Raw genomic sequence first — 18,433 nt, forward strand, 5'->3', positions numbered from 1 at the left:
AGAGGCGACAAAAAACAGGATGGGGGATGGGATTAGGAGTCCAGCTACCTGTAGCCCCAAAGGGGACATTCCTAAAAAATTAAAGGCATAAGAGGGGCTGGAAGTTTTCCAAATAGTACCCTAAGGTTTGGGTCTCTTAATGTGTGTGGATGTGGTACAGATGAGAATAAAAGGGAAGAGATAGGCAGTATGTTTGTGAGAAGAAAGATGGATGTGCTGGCTTTGAGTGAAACTAAAATGAAAGGGAAGAGCAAGTGTGAGTTTGGGAATGTAGTTGGGAGGTACTCAGGAGTGAGGAGGGGACGAGGGAGAGAGGGGGTGGCTATACTAGTAAGTGAAGAGATAAGTAAGGGGGTAGTGGAATGGAAGGAGGTTTCATCAAGGTTGATGTGGATGAAGGTGAAGCTGGGAAGGGAGATGTGGGTTTTTGTAAGTGCGTATGGGCCTGGTAGTGAGAGGCTTTTTGGGTAGATATAAATGAGTGCATAGAGGGATTAGGGAGAAATGTCAATGTAGTTGTATTGGGAGACCTTAATGCTAGGGTAGGAAACAAACCAATAGATAGAGTGATTGGGAAGTATGGAGTTCCAGGTAAAAGTTGTAGTGGAGAATTGATGGTGATGTGTCTTGAAAGAGAGTTGATGATAGCAAATGCAGTGTTTAGGAAGAAATTCAAGCATAAGTGCACATGTGAGAGGGTGGTGGATGGAAGGGTGACAGATAGAGCATTAATGGACTATATAGTGGTGACCAGGAGTATAGTAGGAAGAGTTAAGGATGTACATGTTCTAGGGGAGAGAGTGGGGGAATATCAGATCATTTTCTGGTGGAAGGTAAATTGAGAGTGGAGAGTAGGTGAAAATAAGAAAAGGGCAGAAGGTAGGGAGGTACTTAGAGTGAACTGCTTAAAATGAGAAAGAAAAGGAGAATGAGTATAAAAGGAAGCTGAAAGAAGAGTGGGAGGTAGTGAAGGATAGAGTAGAACTAGGCATGGAGGAGGAATGGGGATGGTTTAAGGAGGGAGTCATAAGGTGTGCAAGGATGGTGTGTGGATCAAGGAGGGCGGGAGGAAATAGAAGGAAGGGTAGTGAGTGGTGGGATGAGGAAGCAAAGAAGGGTGTAGAAGAGAAGAAACAGGCATTCATAGATTGGCTACAAATTAGGACGAGGGAATCGTATGAGAGGTACAAAGTAAAAAGAAGGGAAGTTAAGCATAAGATAAAGGAAGCAAAGAGGAGAGCAGATGTGAAATGGGGTAAGAGAAGACAAAATTTTGAAAGTAAAAAGATGTTTGGAAAGAAATTAAAAGTGGAAGAGGAGGCAAATCAAGTAGAGAAGAAAAGATAAAAGGTGCAGATGGAGAGATGATAATGGAGGAGAAGGCAGTAAGAGGAAGGTGGGCAGAGTATTTTAGGGAGTTGCTAAATGTGCAGTAGGATTGGGAGGGAAAGGTAGTTGCAGTGGGAAGTGCTAAGAAAATGAGAGTGATGAGTGAGGAAAATGGAGGAGAAATAGGGAAAGATGAAGTGAAAGCAGCTGTTAAGATGATGAGAGCAGGTAAGGCACCTGGGTTGGATGGATGCCATGCAGAATGTCTGAAGAAAGGAGGTACAGTTATGGTGGACTAGCTGGTGATGTTATTTAATGTTTGTTTAAGAGAGGGTAGAGTGCCGGAGGACTGGAGGAGTGCCTGTATAGTTCTGCTTTACAAGGGAAAGGGAGACAAGTGCGAGCTTAGTAGTTTCAGAGGGATCAGCTTGTTAAGTGTAGTTGGGATGGCTTATGGAGGTCTTGATTAAGAGGATTAGGAGAGGAACAGAGGGAGTAAATGGTGAGGAACAGTGTGGCTTTAGGACAAATAGGGGTTGTGTAGATCAGATCTTTGTGGTAAGACAGATATGTGAGAAAGCTAGAGGAAAAGGTAAGGATGTTTTTTGAGCTTTTATGGATCTGGAAAAGGCTTATGTCAGGGTAGTCAGGAAGGCACTGTGGAGGTACTGCAGATATATGGGATAGGAGGAAAGCTGTTAAGAGCAGTTAAGAGTTTTTACAAGAGTAGTAGAGCTTGTGTTAGGATTAGAAATGGAGAGAGTGAATGGTTTGAGGTAAAGGTGGGACTTCGTCAGGGATATGTTATGTCGCCCTGGCTGTTCAATCTACGAGTATACATGGATGGGGTGGTGCGAGAGGTAAATGCAAGGGTAGTAGGTCAGGGGTTGGAGATGGTTAAAGAAAATGGAGAAAAGTGAGAAATAAGCCAGTTGTTATTTGCTGATGACACTGTGCTTGTAGTAGGATCAGAGGAGGGATTGAGGAAGTTAGTGACAGAGTTTGAGAAGGTGTGTGAAAGAAGGAAGCTGAAGATAAATGTGGGCAAAAGTAAGGTGATGAGATGTACAAGTGGAGAGAGTGACAGCAGGCTGGAAGTGAGCATTAAGGGTGAGAGACTGGAGGAAATGGATAGTTTTAGATACTTGGGTGCGAATGTGGCAGGAAATGGAGGAGTTGGGGGTGGAAGTAGAATGTAGAGATTGAGAGAAGCGAGTAAATGCCTTGGTGGATTAAAAAGTGTAATGAGAGATAGACATCTGGGAATGGATGCTAAGAGGAGGTTATATGGAGTGATTGTGCCAACAGCACTGTACGGGGCAGAAACATGAACCATAAGAGAGGAAGAGAGGAGTTTGAATGTATTTACCTAGTTGTATTTTGTGGGAAGGGGAGCTACACTAGTGGTGTCCCGCCTTTGTATCTTGCAGTGTCTAGTTTGCTCCTAAACTCATGAATGGTTTTTGCACACACTATTTCATTGTCCAGTTTGTTCCAAGTGTCCACCACTCTATGTGGAAAACTGTTTTTCTTCAGATCTCTTTTGTAGCAATGTTTTTTTATTTTCTTTCCATGTCCTCTTGTGCTTCTCATGTCCCAGTTTAACAAGTCCTCTCTATCGAGTATTTCTGTGCCTTTCATGATTCTGTAGATGGTCAGTAGGTCACCTCTCTTCTTTGCTTCAGAGTCAGTAACTCCAGTTTAGCCAATCTCTCCTCATATGACAAATTTGCAAGTGCAGGGGCCATTTTTGTTGCTGCTCTCTGGATTCTTTCTATTTTCTTTATATTCTTTTTGGTACTGGGTGACCACACTGCCACTTATCAGGCCTTATCAGTGTGACCAATATTTTTTTAATCATTTCTTCATCCAAATATGTAAATGCCATTTTTATTGATCTTAACAAGTTGTAGGATTCTCCGACAATTTTGTTTATCTGGTCGTCATGGGACAAGTCGTTTGAGATAGTTACACCCAAATCTTTTTCGGATCTCTCCTTCTTTACCTCCTTGGTTATTTTGTATTGTCCTGATATTCTGTTTTTGCTTTTTCCAAACTCCATTATGCTACACTTGTTAATATTGAAGCCCACCTTCCATTTCTGACTCCAGTTCCATACCTTATTCAGGTCTTCCTGCAGTGATTCACAATCCTTTTCAGTTTTTACTTTCCTTAACAGTTTGGCGTCATCTGCAAAGGACCTCATGTAACATTTCACATCATCATCCATGTCATTCACATAAATAGCAAACATTATTGGGGCCAATACTGATCCTTGCAGTACTTCACTGATCACCTCTTTCCAATCTGAATATTTTCCTCTGAGCACTACTCTCATCTTTCTACCAATCAGGAAGTCCTTCATCCATTTTAGTAGGTTCCCTTGTATCCCTCCTATATGTTCCATTTTTTTTTTTAATAATTTTTTGTGTGGTGCTTTGTCAAAAGCTTTTTGTAAGTCCAGGAAGGCACAATCAGCCCATCCATCCCTTTCTTGCACTATGTCTATTAATCTTGAGTAGAAACATATAAATTTTGTGTTACATGATCTTCCTTGTCTGAACCCAAATTGTCTTGGGTTTATTATATTGTTGTCTTCCAGGTGTTTCACCCACCTATTCTTGATGATTTTCTCACAAATTATGGCTATAATGCTTGCTAGTGAGACTGGCCTATAGCTAGTCGGTTCTTCATTGTTTCCTCCTTTATATATTGGTACAATGTTAGCATTTTTCCAGTCTTTTGGTATTTTTCCTTTGAGTGAGCAATTTATTATGTTATGTATTTTGTCCATTAGTTCTTCTTTGCACTCTTTTAGAATCCAATTTGCAATTCCATCCGGGTCATGTGATTTCCTGTTCCAATATTTCTTTTTGTGTTATTGTTATCTTGTCCCAATATTGTGTTTTCTCTCTAGTGAAGACAGATTTGAAGTGATTATTCATGACTTCAGCCATTTCTAATTCTTATGTGTATTCTATATTCCCTTGGCGTAGTTTCACCATTTCCTGTTTATTTTTAAGTTTACCATTCATGTATCAATAGAATAGCTTTGGTTGCTCTTTGCATTTATCTATGATATCCTTTTCATGGTTCCTTTTTTCCTCTCTTCTCACTTTAACATACCCATTTCTATAGTTTATATAAACTTGCCATTTTCCAGGTTTTTTATCTTTTCTCCACCTTTTCCAAGCTCTGTCCCTTCTATCTTTTGCCTCACTGCATCTTTTGTTGAACCAGCATTTAATGTACACTCTCTCGCTTCTGTCTTGGTATGTGTCCCTTCATTGTAATTATCCATCAAGATATTCCATTTCTCTTCCACTTTTGTCTCTTCCATGTAAAAATTTTCCCAGTTTGCATTCTGGAAGAATTTCTTTAGTTTTGCAAAGTCCGTTTTGTTGTACATCAATCTTCCTTTCCTATGCTTTTCATTTCTCTCCATGTATATTTCTTCCTTTAGTTCAGTTTCAATGAGTATATGGTCACTCTTTCCAATTGGTGTCTTGTATTAGATTTTATCCACAATTTCAGGTTCTGTTGTAAATATTAAATCTAGTTTCGATGGCTCCTCGTTATTTCTGTATCTGGTGTTTTCACTGACCCACTGAGTCATTGTGTATTCCATGGTCATATCCAGTAGTACATTACCCCACAAGTCGTCTCCTCCTCACACTGTCATGTTTTCCCAACAAATTTCTTTGCAATTGAAGTCCCCCATAATTACCAGATTACCCCCGCCCATTAGTATCTCATTTAATGATTGCCTTGTATCTTCTAGCATTTTCGTATGCTCATTCTCTTTCCAAGCATTCATTTTTGGGGGCACATAAGTCACCACAAACTTTCTACTTTTCATGTTCTTGTCTTCGACTTTTATCATGATCAGTTCTACATTACCTTTGCCCTCAGCAATTTTTGTCACATTCAAGTTTTTCTTGGCCAAGAACATGATTCCTCCTCCCTGTTTCTTGTCTCTGTTTTTAATCCAGTAATTGTATAGTCCATGTCTAACATCGTTGGATGGTATTTCACCCCTTAGTTTAGTTTCCACAATTCCCATTATGTCTGGTTTTTCTTCTAGCAGGTAATCATTAAGTTCATTTAGTCCTGAAATTAACCCATCGATGTTAGTATAGACCACTTTCAATTTTCTTCTTTCTCCATTTTTTTTTTTTTTTTTCTGTCTTTGGTTCGCCCATTCTGATGTACCATTTGCTCAGTCACATGTCGCTTACTCTCCAATAGAATTCCTTGCTTTCTGTCTCTGTTCTCTTCACATTTTTTTCCTTTGCTTCATCTCTTAGTGTCTTTTCTTTTTCTAATTCCTCAATACTCATTTCTCTTTTCATCCAAATCTTATTGTACTTTTCACACCTTGCCAAGTTACCTACTTTTTCACATATGTCTTCTACTACCATTTATGATCTTAGTTTTATCTTTAGGGGTCGATTTCTATCCTTAGAATAGTGACTGATCCTATATGTTTCATCACCGTCTTTAATTGCATCTTGGGCTCCCTCCTGAATTTCTTTTAGGATTGTTATTGCTGTCTCTTTTTTCTTCTTTTTCTCTCATGTACCTCACCAAACCATGTTTTTCTTTTAGTCCATATACCACAGTGCATTTTTTCCTATCTACTGTATCTCTGACCCAATTTACTTTTTCATTAATTACTTGGATAACTGTGTCTTTTGCATTTTCCTGCATTTGCTGTAGGACTATTTCTTTGAAAACAAATTATCTATTTTCAATGTTTTCCTTCCATTTCTTGATCTTTTGGATACTTTCCTCACCTAAGTTCTCTTCAATTTTTTCAGTCATTTCTTGTCTTTATTGTTTACCTCTTTTTTTAAGTTTTCGCTATTGGTAGTATCATTAATTCTCTTCTTTTCATTATCACTCTTCAGCTCTCTTATATCCTTTTTCATTTCCTTAATCTCATTTCTTAGATCCAAGTTAGTTTTCCTCAGGTTGCAAATCTCAAAGTTTGCTTATGCTAAGCAATCCATTAGTTCAATGATTTTGTTTCTTAAGTCCATAATTTCATTCTCCCACCGTATCCTATTTTTGCTCATTTCCCTCTCTATCTCTAAGATTTGACTTAAACTCCTGCTTTCATACTTACTAAATCCAGAAAAAGCATCTTTGTGATATTCCTGCGTGGTCCTAGGAGTGTGGTAATGTTTGTTTACATTGGGGTTCGGCATGACATCACCAGATGGCTCTGATTCAGAGTTGTCGTTCGAGTCAGACTTTTCATTATTTTCCTTCATTTTTTGCTAATTGCATCTTAATACATTTAACTAGCACTGCAGAGATATCATGTATTTACCTAGTTATAATATATGTGTTTGAGATGAAATGTCTGAGAAGTATGATAGGAGTTACTAGGCTAGATAGAGTGAGAAATGAGGAGGTGAAGAAGAGAACAGGGGTAGAAAGGAAGCTGGGAGATAGGGTTGATGAAAGAGTATTAGGATGGTTTGGACACATGGAAAGAATGAATGAAGAAAGATTAGTAAAAGAGGTATGGAAGGCAGAGGTGGGAGGAGTGAATATGAGGGGGCGTCCTAGGATGAGATGGATGGATGGGGTGAAAGGGGCATTACAAAAGAGAAGAATGTCTGTTGAGGAAAGATGGGAGAGGACAGAAGATAGGGGTGAATGGAGAAGGGTTGTGTGTGGATGATGCTGTGATGCATGAGGGGTAGTGGATGGGGGGGTGAGTAAGTATGTATGAGAAAAAATTTGACGCAGCCCTTTGGTATATGTATGTATGTATGTTGTTACCAAGAATTTGCAATCTGAGGAATTAACCCCTGGTTGATTCTTGCTGGAGTGGGAAAAGTTGATATTTAGCCTGAACCAAAAAGGATTAATTGCTGATGAGATTGTTCTTTCAATGAAAAGAAGAGAATCTATCTTAATAGACAATGAATTTTTGCTAGCTGGTATTTACATTGATCCAATGAACCGAATCCTACTAAGCAGTGAGCTAACTGATCTAGGAAATCATGCACTGATTGAACTAGCATGTCACATGAAAAGACCGAAGAGACTACCTGAAGCTGAAACTAAAGATAATGCTTGCAATATCAGTAACTTAGACCTTGAAGGAACCTCTTCAGAATCAAATGAAGAATTAGATTTTGAAGCTGTTTTGGACAAAAAGGTGAAGCGACAGCAGGTGATTATACAGCAAAGTACAATACAACCAGTAGGTGGTCTAAAAAGAAAATTTAGGAAAGATGTTCTTAGTGCCTTAAAAGAAGTGGAACAGTATGACCAGTCATTGAAACTTACTGTATAGGAAGCCATCTCACTTTATCCAGAGATTATCCAGGATGTAGCAAGAACTTTAACAGCAATGCCACCCACCCAAATCAGTGTTGAAAGACTGTTCTCTGTTCTAAAGATAATCAAATCTGATTTGAGGGCTTCAATGAAGGAAGACTTGGCAGAAGCCATTCTATTTTTAAGAACAATATGATTCATTTAAGTAAATCCTTAACTTTCATTTTATTTTTGTTTCTTAGTGGATTCCTAATTTCTTTATCAAACCATGATTAAATGTTGTTATTACAGGTATTTTTTTTTTTTTTATGTACAAAGCTATATATGTAAAAAGTCTTATAGAATTGTTTTTATTTCTACTGTATATTCACTATTCCTTTAAAGATTTACTATCATGTAAAAAAACTCATCAGCTGTTTTTTAATATTTTTTATTTTTAGTTATTTTGAATTGCAGACCTATATATATGTAAATTTTTTTTATAGAATTTCTATTTTTATTGTCTTTTACATCTTATAAAAGATTATATTTGAACTTCTGTTATAAGGTAATTTTATTTTTATTTTGTACTTATTTCTTATTTGTAAAGATACACTAATAAAAATTCTTTCATTATAGCATATTTTTATTTCTGTTGCTTTTTCTTCTATACCCTTTCAAAAATGTCTCATAATTCTGTTAGAAAATATCAAAGAATGAATAGGAATGATATTCAAAAGCCACATATCCTTATTCTGTGATATAAACCAGTTATAATGGTAAAGGTCCACTCAAGTTAGGAATACATGCATGGGCTTTATGAGATATGTAAGCCATAATTACTTAATTACAAAGAGAGGAGTCAGAGTCGGAGGTACTAAAAATAGAGGAATCAGAGTCATAGGTTTTGTTTTCCGACTCCAGAGCCCTGCTAGTGATTACTATTTTTTTTTTTTTTTTCCAGTGTTGAGTTTAGATGCAATGGACCTCAGTGGAGAGCAGCACATCAACATTCAACATAACATATATAAAAGGAAACTAGACATCGATGGAAGGCCAATTGAAGACCCAGTCAAACAAGAAAGTAAGTTTAATGAGAACTGGATGTAAGAATGTGAAGAGTAGAAAAACTATATTAATATTCCAAAGTTCATTGATGGCCTTTACATAATGATCATGTGATACAGTATGGTCTTGGATAATTTGTTAGATTCATGATCAGTGGCTATTACCCTACCCTTTACAAACATTACAAACTGGAGCACCAAGAGTGGTAGGAGGACATGCCAGGACCACCCAGTTGGATGCCTACACACAGAGTGCTGTCCTCTCCATAAGATGTCACATGAAAGTAGTGGTTGCATATGTCTATGCACTGCTGACCCATCTCATTATAGCACACAAGGCACCAAGAGCTAAAGAAAAGGGTACTTTATTTTTCAAACATATACAATAACCTTCCACCTATACTACACAAAACATCTTTGTAAAATCACATTCACACTCAGATCACTAAACCAGGTCTCCAGGATAGACCACCAAATTCAACACTACCTAGGCAACAGCCCCACAGAAAAACATCTCTGAAGAGAAGTAAGAAAATATTGAAAGTAATAAAAAGATGTTTTGGAAAGAAATTAAGAGAGGAAGAGGAGGCAAATCAAGTAGAGAAGAAAAGGTAAAAGGTGCAGATGGAGAGATGATAATGGAGGAGAAGGCAGAAAGGGGAAGATGGGCAGAATATTTTAGGGAGTTGCTTAATATGAAGGAGGATAGGGAGGGAAAGATAGCTGCAGTGGGAAATGCTAAGAAAATGAGAGTGATGAGTGAGGAAAATGGAGGAGAAATAAGGAAGGATGAAGTGAAGGCAGCAGTTAAGATGATGAAAGCAGGTAAGGCACCTGGTCTGGATGGATGCCATGCAGAATGTCTTAAAAAAGGAGGTATAGTGATGGTGGACTGGTTGGTGATGTTATTTAATGTTTGCTGGAGAGAAGGTAGAGTGCCAGAGGACTGGAGGAGTGCGTGTATAGTTCCACTTTACAAGGGAAAGGGGGACAAGTGTGAATGTAGTAGTTTCAGAGGGATTAGTTTGTTAAGTGTAGTTGAGAAGGCTTATGGGAGGATCTTGATTGAGAGGATTAGGAGAGGAACAGAGGGAGTAATTGGTGAGGAACAGTGTGGATTTAGGATGGGTAGAGGTTGTGTAGATCAGATTTTTGTGGTAAGACAGATATGTGAGAAAGCTATAGGTAAGGGGAAGGATGTTTTCTGGGCCTTTATGAATCTGGAAAAGGCTTACGACAGGGTAGACAGAAAGGCACTGTGGGAGGTTATGCGGATATACAGGATAGGAGGAAAGCTTCTGGGAGCTGTCAAGAGTTTTTATGAGAGTAGTAGAGCTTGTGTCAGGATTAGAACTGGAGAGAGTGAGTGGTTTGAGGTAAAGGTGGGACTTCGTCAGGGATGCGTTATGTCACCCTGGCTGTTCAACTTGTACATGGATGGGGTGGTGCGAGAGGTGAATGTAAGGGTAGTGGGTCAGGGAATGGAGATGGTTAAGGAAAATGGAGAAAAGTGGGAGGTCAGCCAGCTGTTGTTTGCGGACGACACTGCGCTTGTGGCAGGATCGGAGGAGGGATTGAGGAAGCTGGTGACAGAGTTTGGGGGAGTGTGTGATAGAAGAAAGCTGAAGATAAATGTGGGTAAATGTGAGGTGATGAGATGTACAAGGGGTGAAAGTGGCAGTAATCTGGAAGTGAGCATTAAGGGAGAGCAACTGGAGGAAGTGGATAGTTTTAGATATTTGGGTGCAAATGTGGCAGGAAAGGGTGGAGTGAAGGTGGAGGTAGAATGTAGATTGAGAGAAGCGAGTAAATGCCTTGGTGGTTTAAAAAGTGTAATGAGGAATAGGAATCTGGGAATGGATGCTAAGAGGAGACTGTATGAAGGAGTGATTGTGCCAACAGCACTGTATGGAGCAGAAACATGGAACATGAGAGAGGAAGAGAAAAGGAACTTGAATGTGTTTGAGATGAAGTGTCTGAGAAGTATGATGGGGGTTACTAGGCTAGATAGAGTGAGAAATGAGGAAGTGAGGAGGAGAACAGGGATGGAAAGGGAGCTGGGAGATAGGGTGGATGAAAGAGTATAAGGATGGTTTGGACACATGGAAAGAATGAGTGAAGAAAGACTAGTAAAGGAGGTATGGAAGGCAGATGTGGAGGGAGTGAACATGAGGGGACGTCCTAGGATGAGATGGATGGATGGGGTGAAGGGGGCTTTGGGGAAGAGGGGAATGTCGGTTGAGGAAGGACGGGAGAGGACAGAAGATAGGGGTGAATGGAGAATGGTTGTATATGGAAAATGTTGTGATGCATGAGGGATTGGACGGGGGAATGGGGGTGAGGTAGTGTGTGTGAGCAAAAATTTTTGACGCAGCCCGAAGGGATATCTCCCCGTCCTCTCCTTTATATGGGGGGACGGAGAGGGGGGGTCGCCGATTTAATGAAGCGGCCTTGCTGTGGATGTGCTGTGTCCTGCAACACTGCTTCTGACCCAGGGCAGTGGGCAGGGTGCAGGGATGACCCGTCATCTAGGAGGTGCTAAGATGGGAGGGAGGGTGGAGGGGTGTGGAGTGTTTTCGGGGATGAAATGGGTGGGAATGTTTTTGTGCCTTATCCTTTTTGGCTACCCCCCTGGTAAGGGGGAAAAAAGCCTTGGTATATGTATGTATGTATGTATCCAGCATTAACCTCTTCACTACAAGTCAAATTCTTGTGGGCAGCATTAGTTTGTTGAGTGTAGTTGGGAAGGCTTATGGGAGGGTTTTGATTGAGAGGATTAGGAGAGGAACAAAGGGTGTCATTGGTGAAGAACAGTGTGGATTTAGGATAGGTAGGGGTTGTGTGGATTAGATTTTTGTATTTACCTAGTTGTATTTACCTACCGTATTTTCCGGCGTATAGTGCGCGACTTTTTTCCGTTGGAAGGGCCTAAAAATGGGGGGTGCGCATTATCTACGGCCTACGATAAAAATTCTGCGGCTGTGTGTGTAATTTTTTTCACAACAACGTGACGATGTTGGCCGTCACAAAGTCGGGACGGCACACTTCTCCGTGACGTTCCGTGAGAACAAGAAGAACAGCCATGGTGACATGAAAGAATACGCCAGCATGGGGTGCCGTATATAAATATTTGGTATATGTAGGTATCTATCAAATCTTATTTTTCATGTTTAAATAGGCCTAAACACCATGAAACATGATCAATATTCATGATATTTGCCCATGTTCACAGCATCCTAGTTTGAATTTTTATGTTGGCTTTGTTGCTTCACGTTAGGTATGGTACAAATTCCGTTGCGGCCGTTCATAAACTCGTGTCAAACACCTGACTACAACACCCTCTTTCGGGAGTTATATTAACTAAACGTCACCTCGATGAGAGACTGTCCTATTTCACCACTGTCATTGCAGGTTCAAAGCTAAAATGAAACAGTCTGTAGTTTGTTTCAGTATTAAATAAAAAATGGTAAAGATGAATTATTTCCTCAAGATATAAAATGAACATTTTCTGTAAAAATCCCGAAAATTTTCTGTATATTTTACTTCCAATAAACTTTTTTAGATCATATTTCCTACAAACTATTTAAGCTACAAAGTAATAAGGGACCAACGCACAACATGAGTCATATACCGGTACATGTAGTTCCGACTTTTTCTTAGTTGTGTCCTGATTGATGTCTAAACTGACAATTTAGTGACAAATCAACAGATTTCCCAGCGGTGGCTCTAGCCAATGAAAAATACTTCTCCATGTAACCTCGTTCACATGATATAAATACCGAGGTAAAACTGCGTTATAGACAAATGCGATCGGGCATGCGCGTTATACGTTGCTGCGCGCTATCTGTGTACTGAGATAACGAAGTGCATGGGTGCGCATTATAACCCGATGCGCATTTTAAGCCGGAAAATACGGTAGTTGTAATATACGGGAGGGGAGCTATGCTCGTGGTGACCCGTCTTTGTATCTCTCCGCATCAAGTTTTATCTTAAAATCTTGTATAGTGTTAGCACATACTGTTTTGTTGTCTAATTTGTTCCATGTATTTATCGCTCTGTGTGGGAAACTGTTCCTTTTCAAGTTTTTTCTATAACTATCCTTTTTCAAATTTTTTCCGTGTCTTGTTTTACCATTGTCCCACATTAATAGGTCGTTCCTGTCTAAAACTTCCATTCCTTTCATTATTCTGTAGATAGTTAGCAAATCTCCTCTTTCTCTTCTTTGTTCCAGAGTTGGTAGGTTCAATTTGGATAGTCTTTGCTCATATGTTAGTTCGGCGAGTGTCGGTGCTAGTTTTGTTGTCGCTCTTTGTAATCTTTCTAGTTTCTTAATATTCTTTTTGGTACTGAGTGTCCAAAGTGATGCTGCGTACTCGAGTTTTGGTCTTATTAGTGTAGTAAGTATTTTCCTTATCATTTCTTCGTCCATATAGGTAAATGCCACTTTGATTGCTCTCAATAAGTTGTAGGTTTCTCCGAACATCTTGTTTATATGCTTATCTGGTTTCATGTCCTTTCCAATCATCACTCCAAGATCTTTTTCATAGTTTGTTTTATTTATTTTTTCTTCCCCAATTCTGTAATCTTTTGATATTCTATTTTTACTCTTTCCAAATTCCATTATGCTGCATTTCTTAATATTGAATTTTACTTCCCATTTTTGAGTCCAATTCCATATTGTGTCCAGATCTTGTTGCAATGAGTTGCAGTCCTCTTCCGTTTTTACCTTCTTAAATAATTTTGCATCATCTGCAAAAAAATTTATATAGCACTCCACACCTTCATTCATGTCATTAACGTATACAGCGAACATGATCGGTGCCAGTACTGATCCTTGCGGGACCCCGCTTTTTACTTCTTCCCAGTTGGAGAATTTTTCTCTAATTACAACTCTCATTTTCCTCCCAATCAGAAAGTCTTTCATCCATCCCAATAATTTTCCTCTGATGCCACCTTTTGACTCTATCTTATTTATTAGTTTCCTATGAGGTACCTTATCGAATGCCTTTTGCAGGTCCAGAAAAGCACAGTCTGCCCATCCATCTCTTTCTTCTATTATGTCTACTAATCTTGAGTAAAAGCAAATCAGATTTGTTGTACAGGATCTCCCTTGTCTAAATCCAAATTGATTTGGGTTCAGTATAGATTTTTCTTCCAGGTACTTAACCCATCTGTTTTTGATCACTCTTTCACAAATTTTTGCTATTGTGCTTGTTAGTGAGACCGGTCTGTAGTTAGATGGATCTTCCTTATCACCTCCCTTATAAATTGGTACAATGTTTGCTTTTTTCCAGTCCAATGGTACTTTTCCTTCTTTAATTGATGATTTAATTATATCATAGATTTTGTGTGGTAAGGCAGATATGTGAACAAGCTTTAGCATAGGGTAAGGATTTTTTTTTTTTTTTTTTTGCCTTTATGGATTTGGAAAAGGCTTATGACAGGGTAGACAGGAAGGCATTGTGGGAGGTATTGCAGATATATGGGATAGGAGGAAAGCTGTTAAGAGCAGTCAAGAGTAGTAGAGCCTGTGTTAGAATTAGAAATGGAGAGAGTGAGTGGTTTGAGGTAAGGGTGGGACTTCACTAGAGATGTGTCATGTCACCATGGCTGTTCAATTTATACATGGATGGGGTGGTGCAAAAGGTAAAGTAAGGGTAATGGGACAGGGATTAGAGATGGTTAAAGAAAATGGAGAAAAATGGGAGATAAGCCAGTTGTTGTTTGCTGATGATACTGTGCTTGTAGCAGGATCAGAGGAGGGATTGAGGAAGTTAGTGTCAGTTTGAGAAGGTGTGTGAAAGAAGGAAGTTGAAGATAAATGTGGGTAAAAGTAAGGTGATGAGATGTACAAGGGGAGAGGATGGTAGTAAGTTGGAAGTGAGTACAAAAACTGGAGGAAGTGGATAGCTTTAAATACTTGGGTGTGAATGTGGCAGGAAAGGGAGGAGTGGAGGTGGAGGTAGAATGTAGATTGAGAGAAGCGAGTAAATGCCCTGGGGGATAAAAAAGTGTAGTGAGAAATAGACATTTGGGAATGGATGCTAAGAGGATGTTTTATGAAGGAGTGATTGTACCAACAGCACTGTATGGGGCAGAAACATGGAGCATAAGAGAGAAAGAATGTAAATGTGTTTGAGATTAAATGCCTGAGAAGTGTGGTAGGGTTTACTAGGCTGGAGAGTGAGAAACATGGAGGTAAGGAGAAGAGCAGGGGTGGAAAGGGAGTTGCGAGATAGGGTTGATGAAAGAGTATTTGGTTTGGACACATGAAAAGAATGAGTGAAGATAGATTAGTAAAAGAGTTGTGGAAGGCAGAGCTAGATGGAGTGAACATGAGGCGGCAACCAAGGATGAGATGGATGGATGGGAAAGAAGAGGATGTCAGTTCAGGAAGGAAGAGAGAAAACAGAAGATAGGGATGAGTGGAGAATGATTGTATATGGATGATGCTGTGATGCATGGAAGGAAGCGGGTGAGGGATGGGGGTGAGGGAGTGTGTCTGATTGATATTTTGATGCAGCCCAAAGGGATTTCTCCCTGTCTTCTCTTTTTCTGCATGAGGGGATGGACGGTTGGTCACTGACTAAATGAAGTGGCCTTGCTGTGGATGTGCTGTCTTGCTACATTGCTTCTGACCCAGGATAGTGGGTGAGATGTAGGGATGACTTGTCATCCAGGAGGAGCCAATAAAAGAGGGAGTGAGGGATAGTGAATGGGATTGGAGTATGTGGGGATGAAATGGGTGGGAATGGATTTATGACTGTCTTTGGCTACCTCCCTTGTAAGGGGGAAAAAGCCCTTGATATATGTATAAGATGGTGTCTCCATAGGAGGTCATCTAAACTGCCATATCACAATTTTGAGTCATTGAATCTTCTTCAGTGGCTTAAAAGTTGGATTTTGTTATCTTGGAGGAAGAGATGGGCATGGCGGCATTTTGTGTCTGGCCAGTATTTAAGGTGTACTTATGTTGTCTGTCTTGCTTGTCCTTGTCACTGATTGGCTCTCTCTCTCTTCGCTTCTCTCATTTTCTCCCCTTTCTCTCCTCTTCTCTCCTTTCCTCTACTCTTCTTTCCTCTCCTCTCCTCTTCTCACCTTTCTTTCTCTCTCTCACCTTTCCCTCTCACCTTTGTCTCTCTCTCTCTCTCTCTCTCTCTCTCTCTCTCTCTCTCTCTCTCTCTTCTCTTTCTGTCTATCTTCTATCTCTTTCACTATCTTTCTTCTCTCTCTCACTATCTCTCTTCCTTGTTTCTCTATTTTCTCTCTTCTTTCTCACTCTCTATCTCTTCTCACTCTCCTCTCTCTTTTCTCTCTCCTCTCTTTTCTCTCTCCTCTCTCTTTTCTCTCTCTCTCTTCTCTCTCTTCTCTCTCTCTCTCTCTCTTCTCTGTCTTCTCTATCTAATTTCTCTCTCTCTCTTCTCTATCTTCTCTATCTAATTTCTCTCTCTTCTCTCACTCTATCTCTTCCTCTTCTCACTCTCCTCTCTCTCTCTCTCTCTCTCTCTCTCTCTCTCTCTCTCTCTCTCTCTCTCTTCTCTGTCTTCTCTATCTAATTTCTCTCTCTTCTCTCACTCTCTATCTCTTCTCACTCTCCTCTTTTGCTGTCCTCTCTCTCTCTCTCTCTCTCTCTCTCTCTCTCTCTCTCTTCTCTGTCTTCTCTAATTTCTCTCTCTTCTCTCATTCTCTATCTCTTCTCACTCTCCTCTCTCTCTCTCTCTCTCTCTCTCTCTCTCTCTCTCTCTTTCTCTTCTCTGTCTTCTCTATCTAATTTCTCTCTTTTCTCTCTCTCTATCTCTTCTCACTCTCCTCTCTTGCTGTCCTCTCTCTCACTCTCTCTCTCCCCCTCCCTTTTTCACTTTGTTTCTCTTTCTGTCTCAGTCTCTGTTTCTATCTTTCTTTTTCTCCCTTTCTCATTCACTCTTTATCACTCTCTCTTCCTCTTGCTTTCTTTTTCTCTTTCTCCCTTTCTTTCTCTCTCTCTTTCTCTTTCCCTCTCTTTTCCTTTCTATCTTTGACTGTCTGTCTATATCTTTCTTTTTGTCTCGTTTTCTGTCTGTCTCTCTTTCTCAGTCTCTCTTTTTCTAACTCTTTCTCTGCTTTGCTCTTTCTCTATGTCTTTTTCTATCTCTCTTTTCTATCATGTCTCTCTCACTCTTTATCTTCTCACTCTCTGTCTCTTCTCACTCTGCTCTCTTTCTCTTTCTCCCTTTTTCTCTTTGTGTTTCTCTATCTTTATCTTTCTCTCACTTTCACTCTCTGTTTCTCTCTCTATCTTTATCTTTCTCTCACTCTCTTTATCTCTCTCTTTTCCTCTGTCTGCCTGTGTGTCTGTCTGTCTCTCTCTCTCTTCCTTTTGCTGTCTCTCTTTCTCTTTGTCTATCTCTCATTTTCACTGTTTCTGTTTCTCAGTGTAGTATAATGGAATTTGGAAAAAGCAAAAACAGAATAACAGGATCATATAATTTGGGAGAAGAAGGAATAAAAAAAGTAGAAAATGAGAAGGACCTGGGAGTCATTGTTATGAATAATATGTCACCTGAGAAACATATAAATAAGATTTTTGGAGAAACTTATAATTTAATAAGAACAATCAAAGTGGCATTTACATACCTGGATGAAGAAATGGTGAGGAAAATCCTAATCACCCTGATAAGACCAAGATTGGAATATGCAGCAACGATATGGTCACCAAGTACAAAAAAATGTATAAAAAAACTTGAAAGAATACAAAGAGCAATTACGAAACTGGCACCACTCTCAAAACTATCATATGAAGAGAGACTACAAAAACTTAAACTACAGACACTAGAGCAAAGAAGAGAGAGAGGAGATTTGATAGCTATTTACAGAATCATGAAAGGCATAGAAATTACTGATAGAGAGAATCTGATAAAATGGGATGACAGAAATACAAGAGGACACGGAAAGAAAATAAAAAAAGACAGCTATAGAAGAGATTTTAAAAAGAACAGCTTTCCTCACAGAGCAATAGACAGTTGGAACAAGTTAGATGAGAAAGTGGTGTGTGCAAAAACAATACATGAATTTAAAAATAGTTTAGATAAAATGAGATATGAAGACGGGACCCCACGAGCATAGCTCCCCTTCCCGTAAAATACAACTAGGTAAATACAATATGTAAAAATACGTAGAGAAGAAAAGAGAAATTATGAAAAGGACATAATAGATAAATGTAAAGATCAAACCAAATAATTTTATAGATATGTAAACGGCAAGCTAGAAAATAAACAGGAAATGCTTAAATTATGTCAAGGTAATAGAGAATACATAGAAGATATAGAAATGGCAGATATTATGAACAAACATTTCAAATCTGTATTCACCAAAGAGGAAAAAATCTACAAAACTGTGATCAAAGAATCGAAGTAAGACTTCCTCCATTGAAGAAATTAAACATTACTCAGAATGAAATAAGGAATCAAATAATAAAGCTTGACATTAACAAGTCACATGGCTTGGACAGTTGCAAATGTTTGCTATATATGTAAATGACATGGACAAAGGCATTGAAAGTTACATGAACTGTTTTGCGGATGACGCGAAATTATTAACCCCTTCACTCCAGGTCAAAATCTTGTGGGCAGCACTAGCTGCCAGACATGCAATGTTGCGTCATAATACATACATACATACATATACCAAGGCTTTTTCCCCCTTACAAGGGAGGTAGCCAACAAGGAAAAGGCATAAAATCATTCCCACCCATTCCATCCCTGAATACACTCCCCACACCCCTC

The 18,433-nt window shown here is 39.3% G+C and overlaps 1 protein-coding gene across 1 annotated transcript in view; it reads left to right on the forward strand.

Annotated features, from left to right (window-relative positions):
* Positions 1 to 8,573: 8,573 nt before the first annotated feature.
* Positions 8,574 to 18,433, forward strand: part of LOC143041549 (endoplasmic reticulum-Golgi intermediate compartment protein 3) — an 89,473-nt gene continuing 79,613 nt past the window's right edge. Inside the window, exon 1 of the mRNA XM_076213548.1 lies at positions 8,574 to 8,689. Coding sequence (XP_076069663.1) covers positions 8,587 to 8,689 — 103 coding nt within the window. The 5' untranslated portion in view covers positions 8,574 to 8,586. The remainder of the gene's footprint in view (positions 8,690 to 18,433) is intronic.

This window comes from Oratosquilla oratoria, chromosome 31 (genome assembly GCF_046742065.1).
Source record: "Oratosquilla oratoria isolate Oo_2021 chromosome 31, ASM4674206v1, whole genome shotgun sequence".
Classification (NCBI taxonomy): domain Eukaryota; kingdom Metazoa; phylum Arthropoda; class Malacostraca; order Stomatopoda; family Squillidae; genus Oratosquilla; species Oratosquilla oratoria.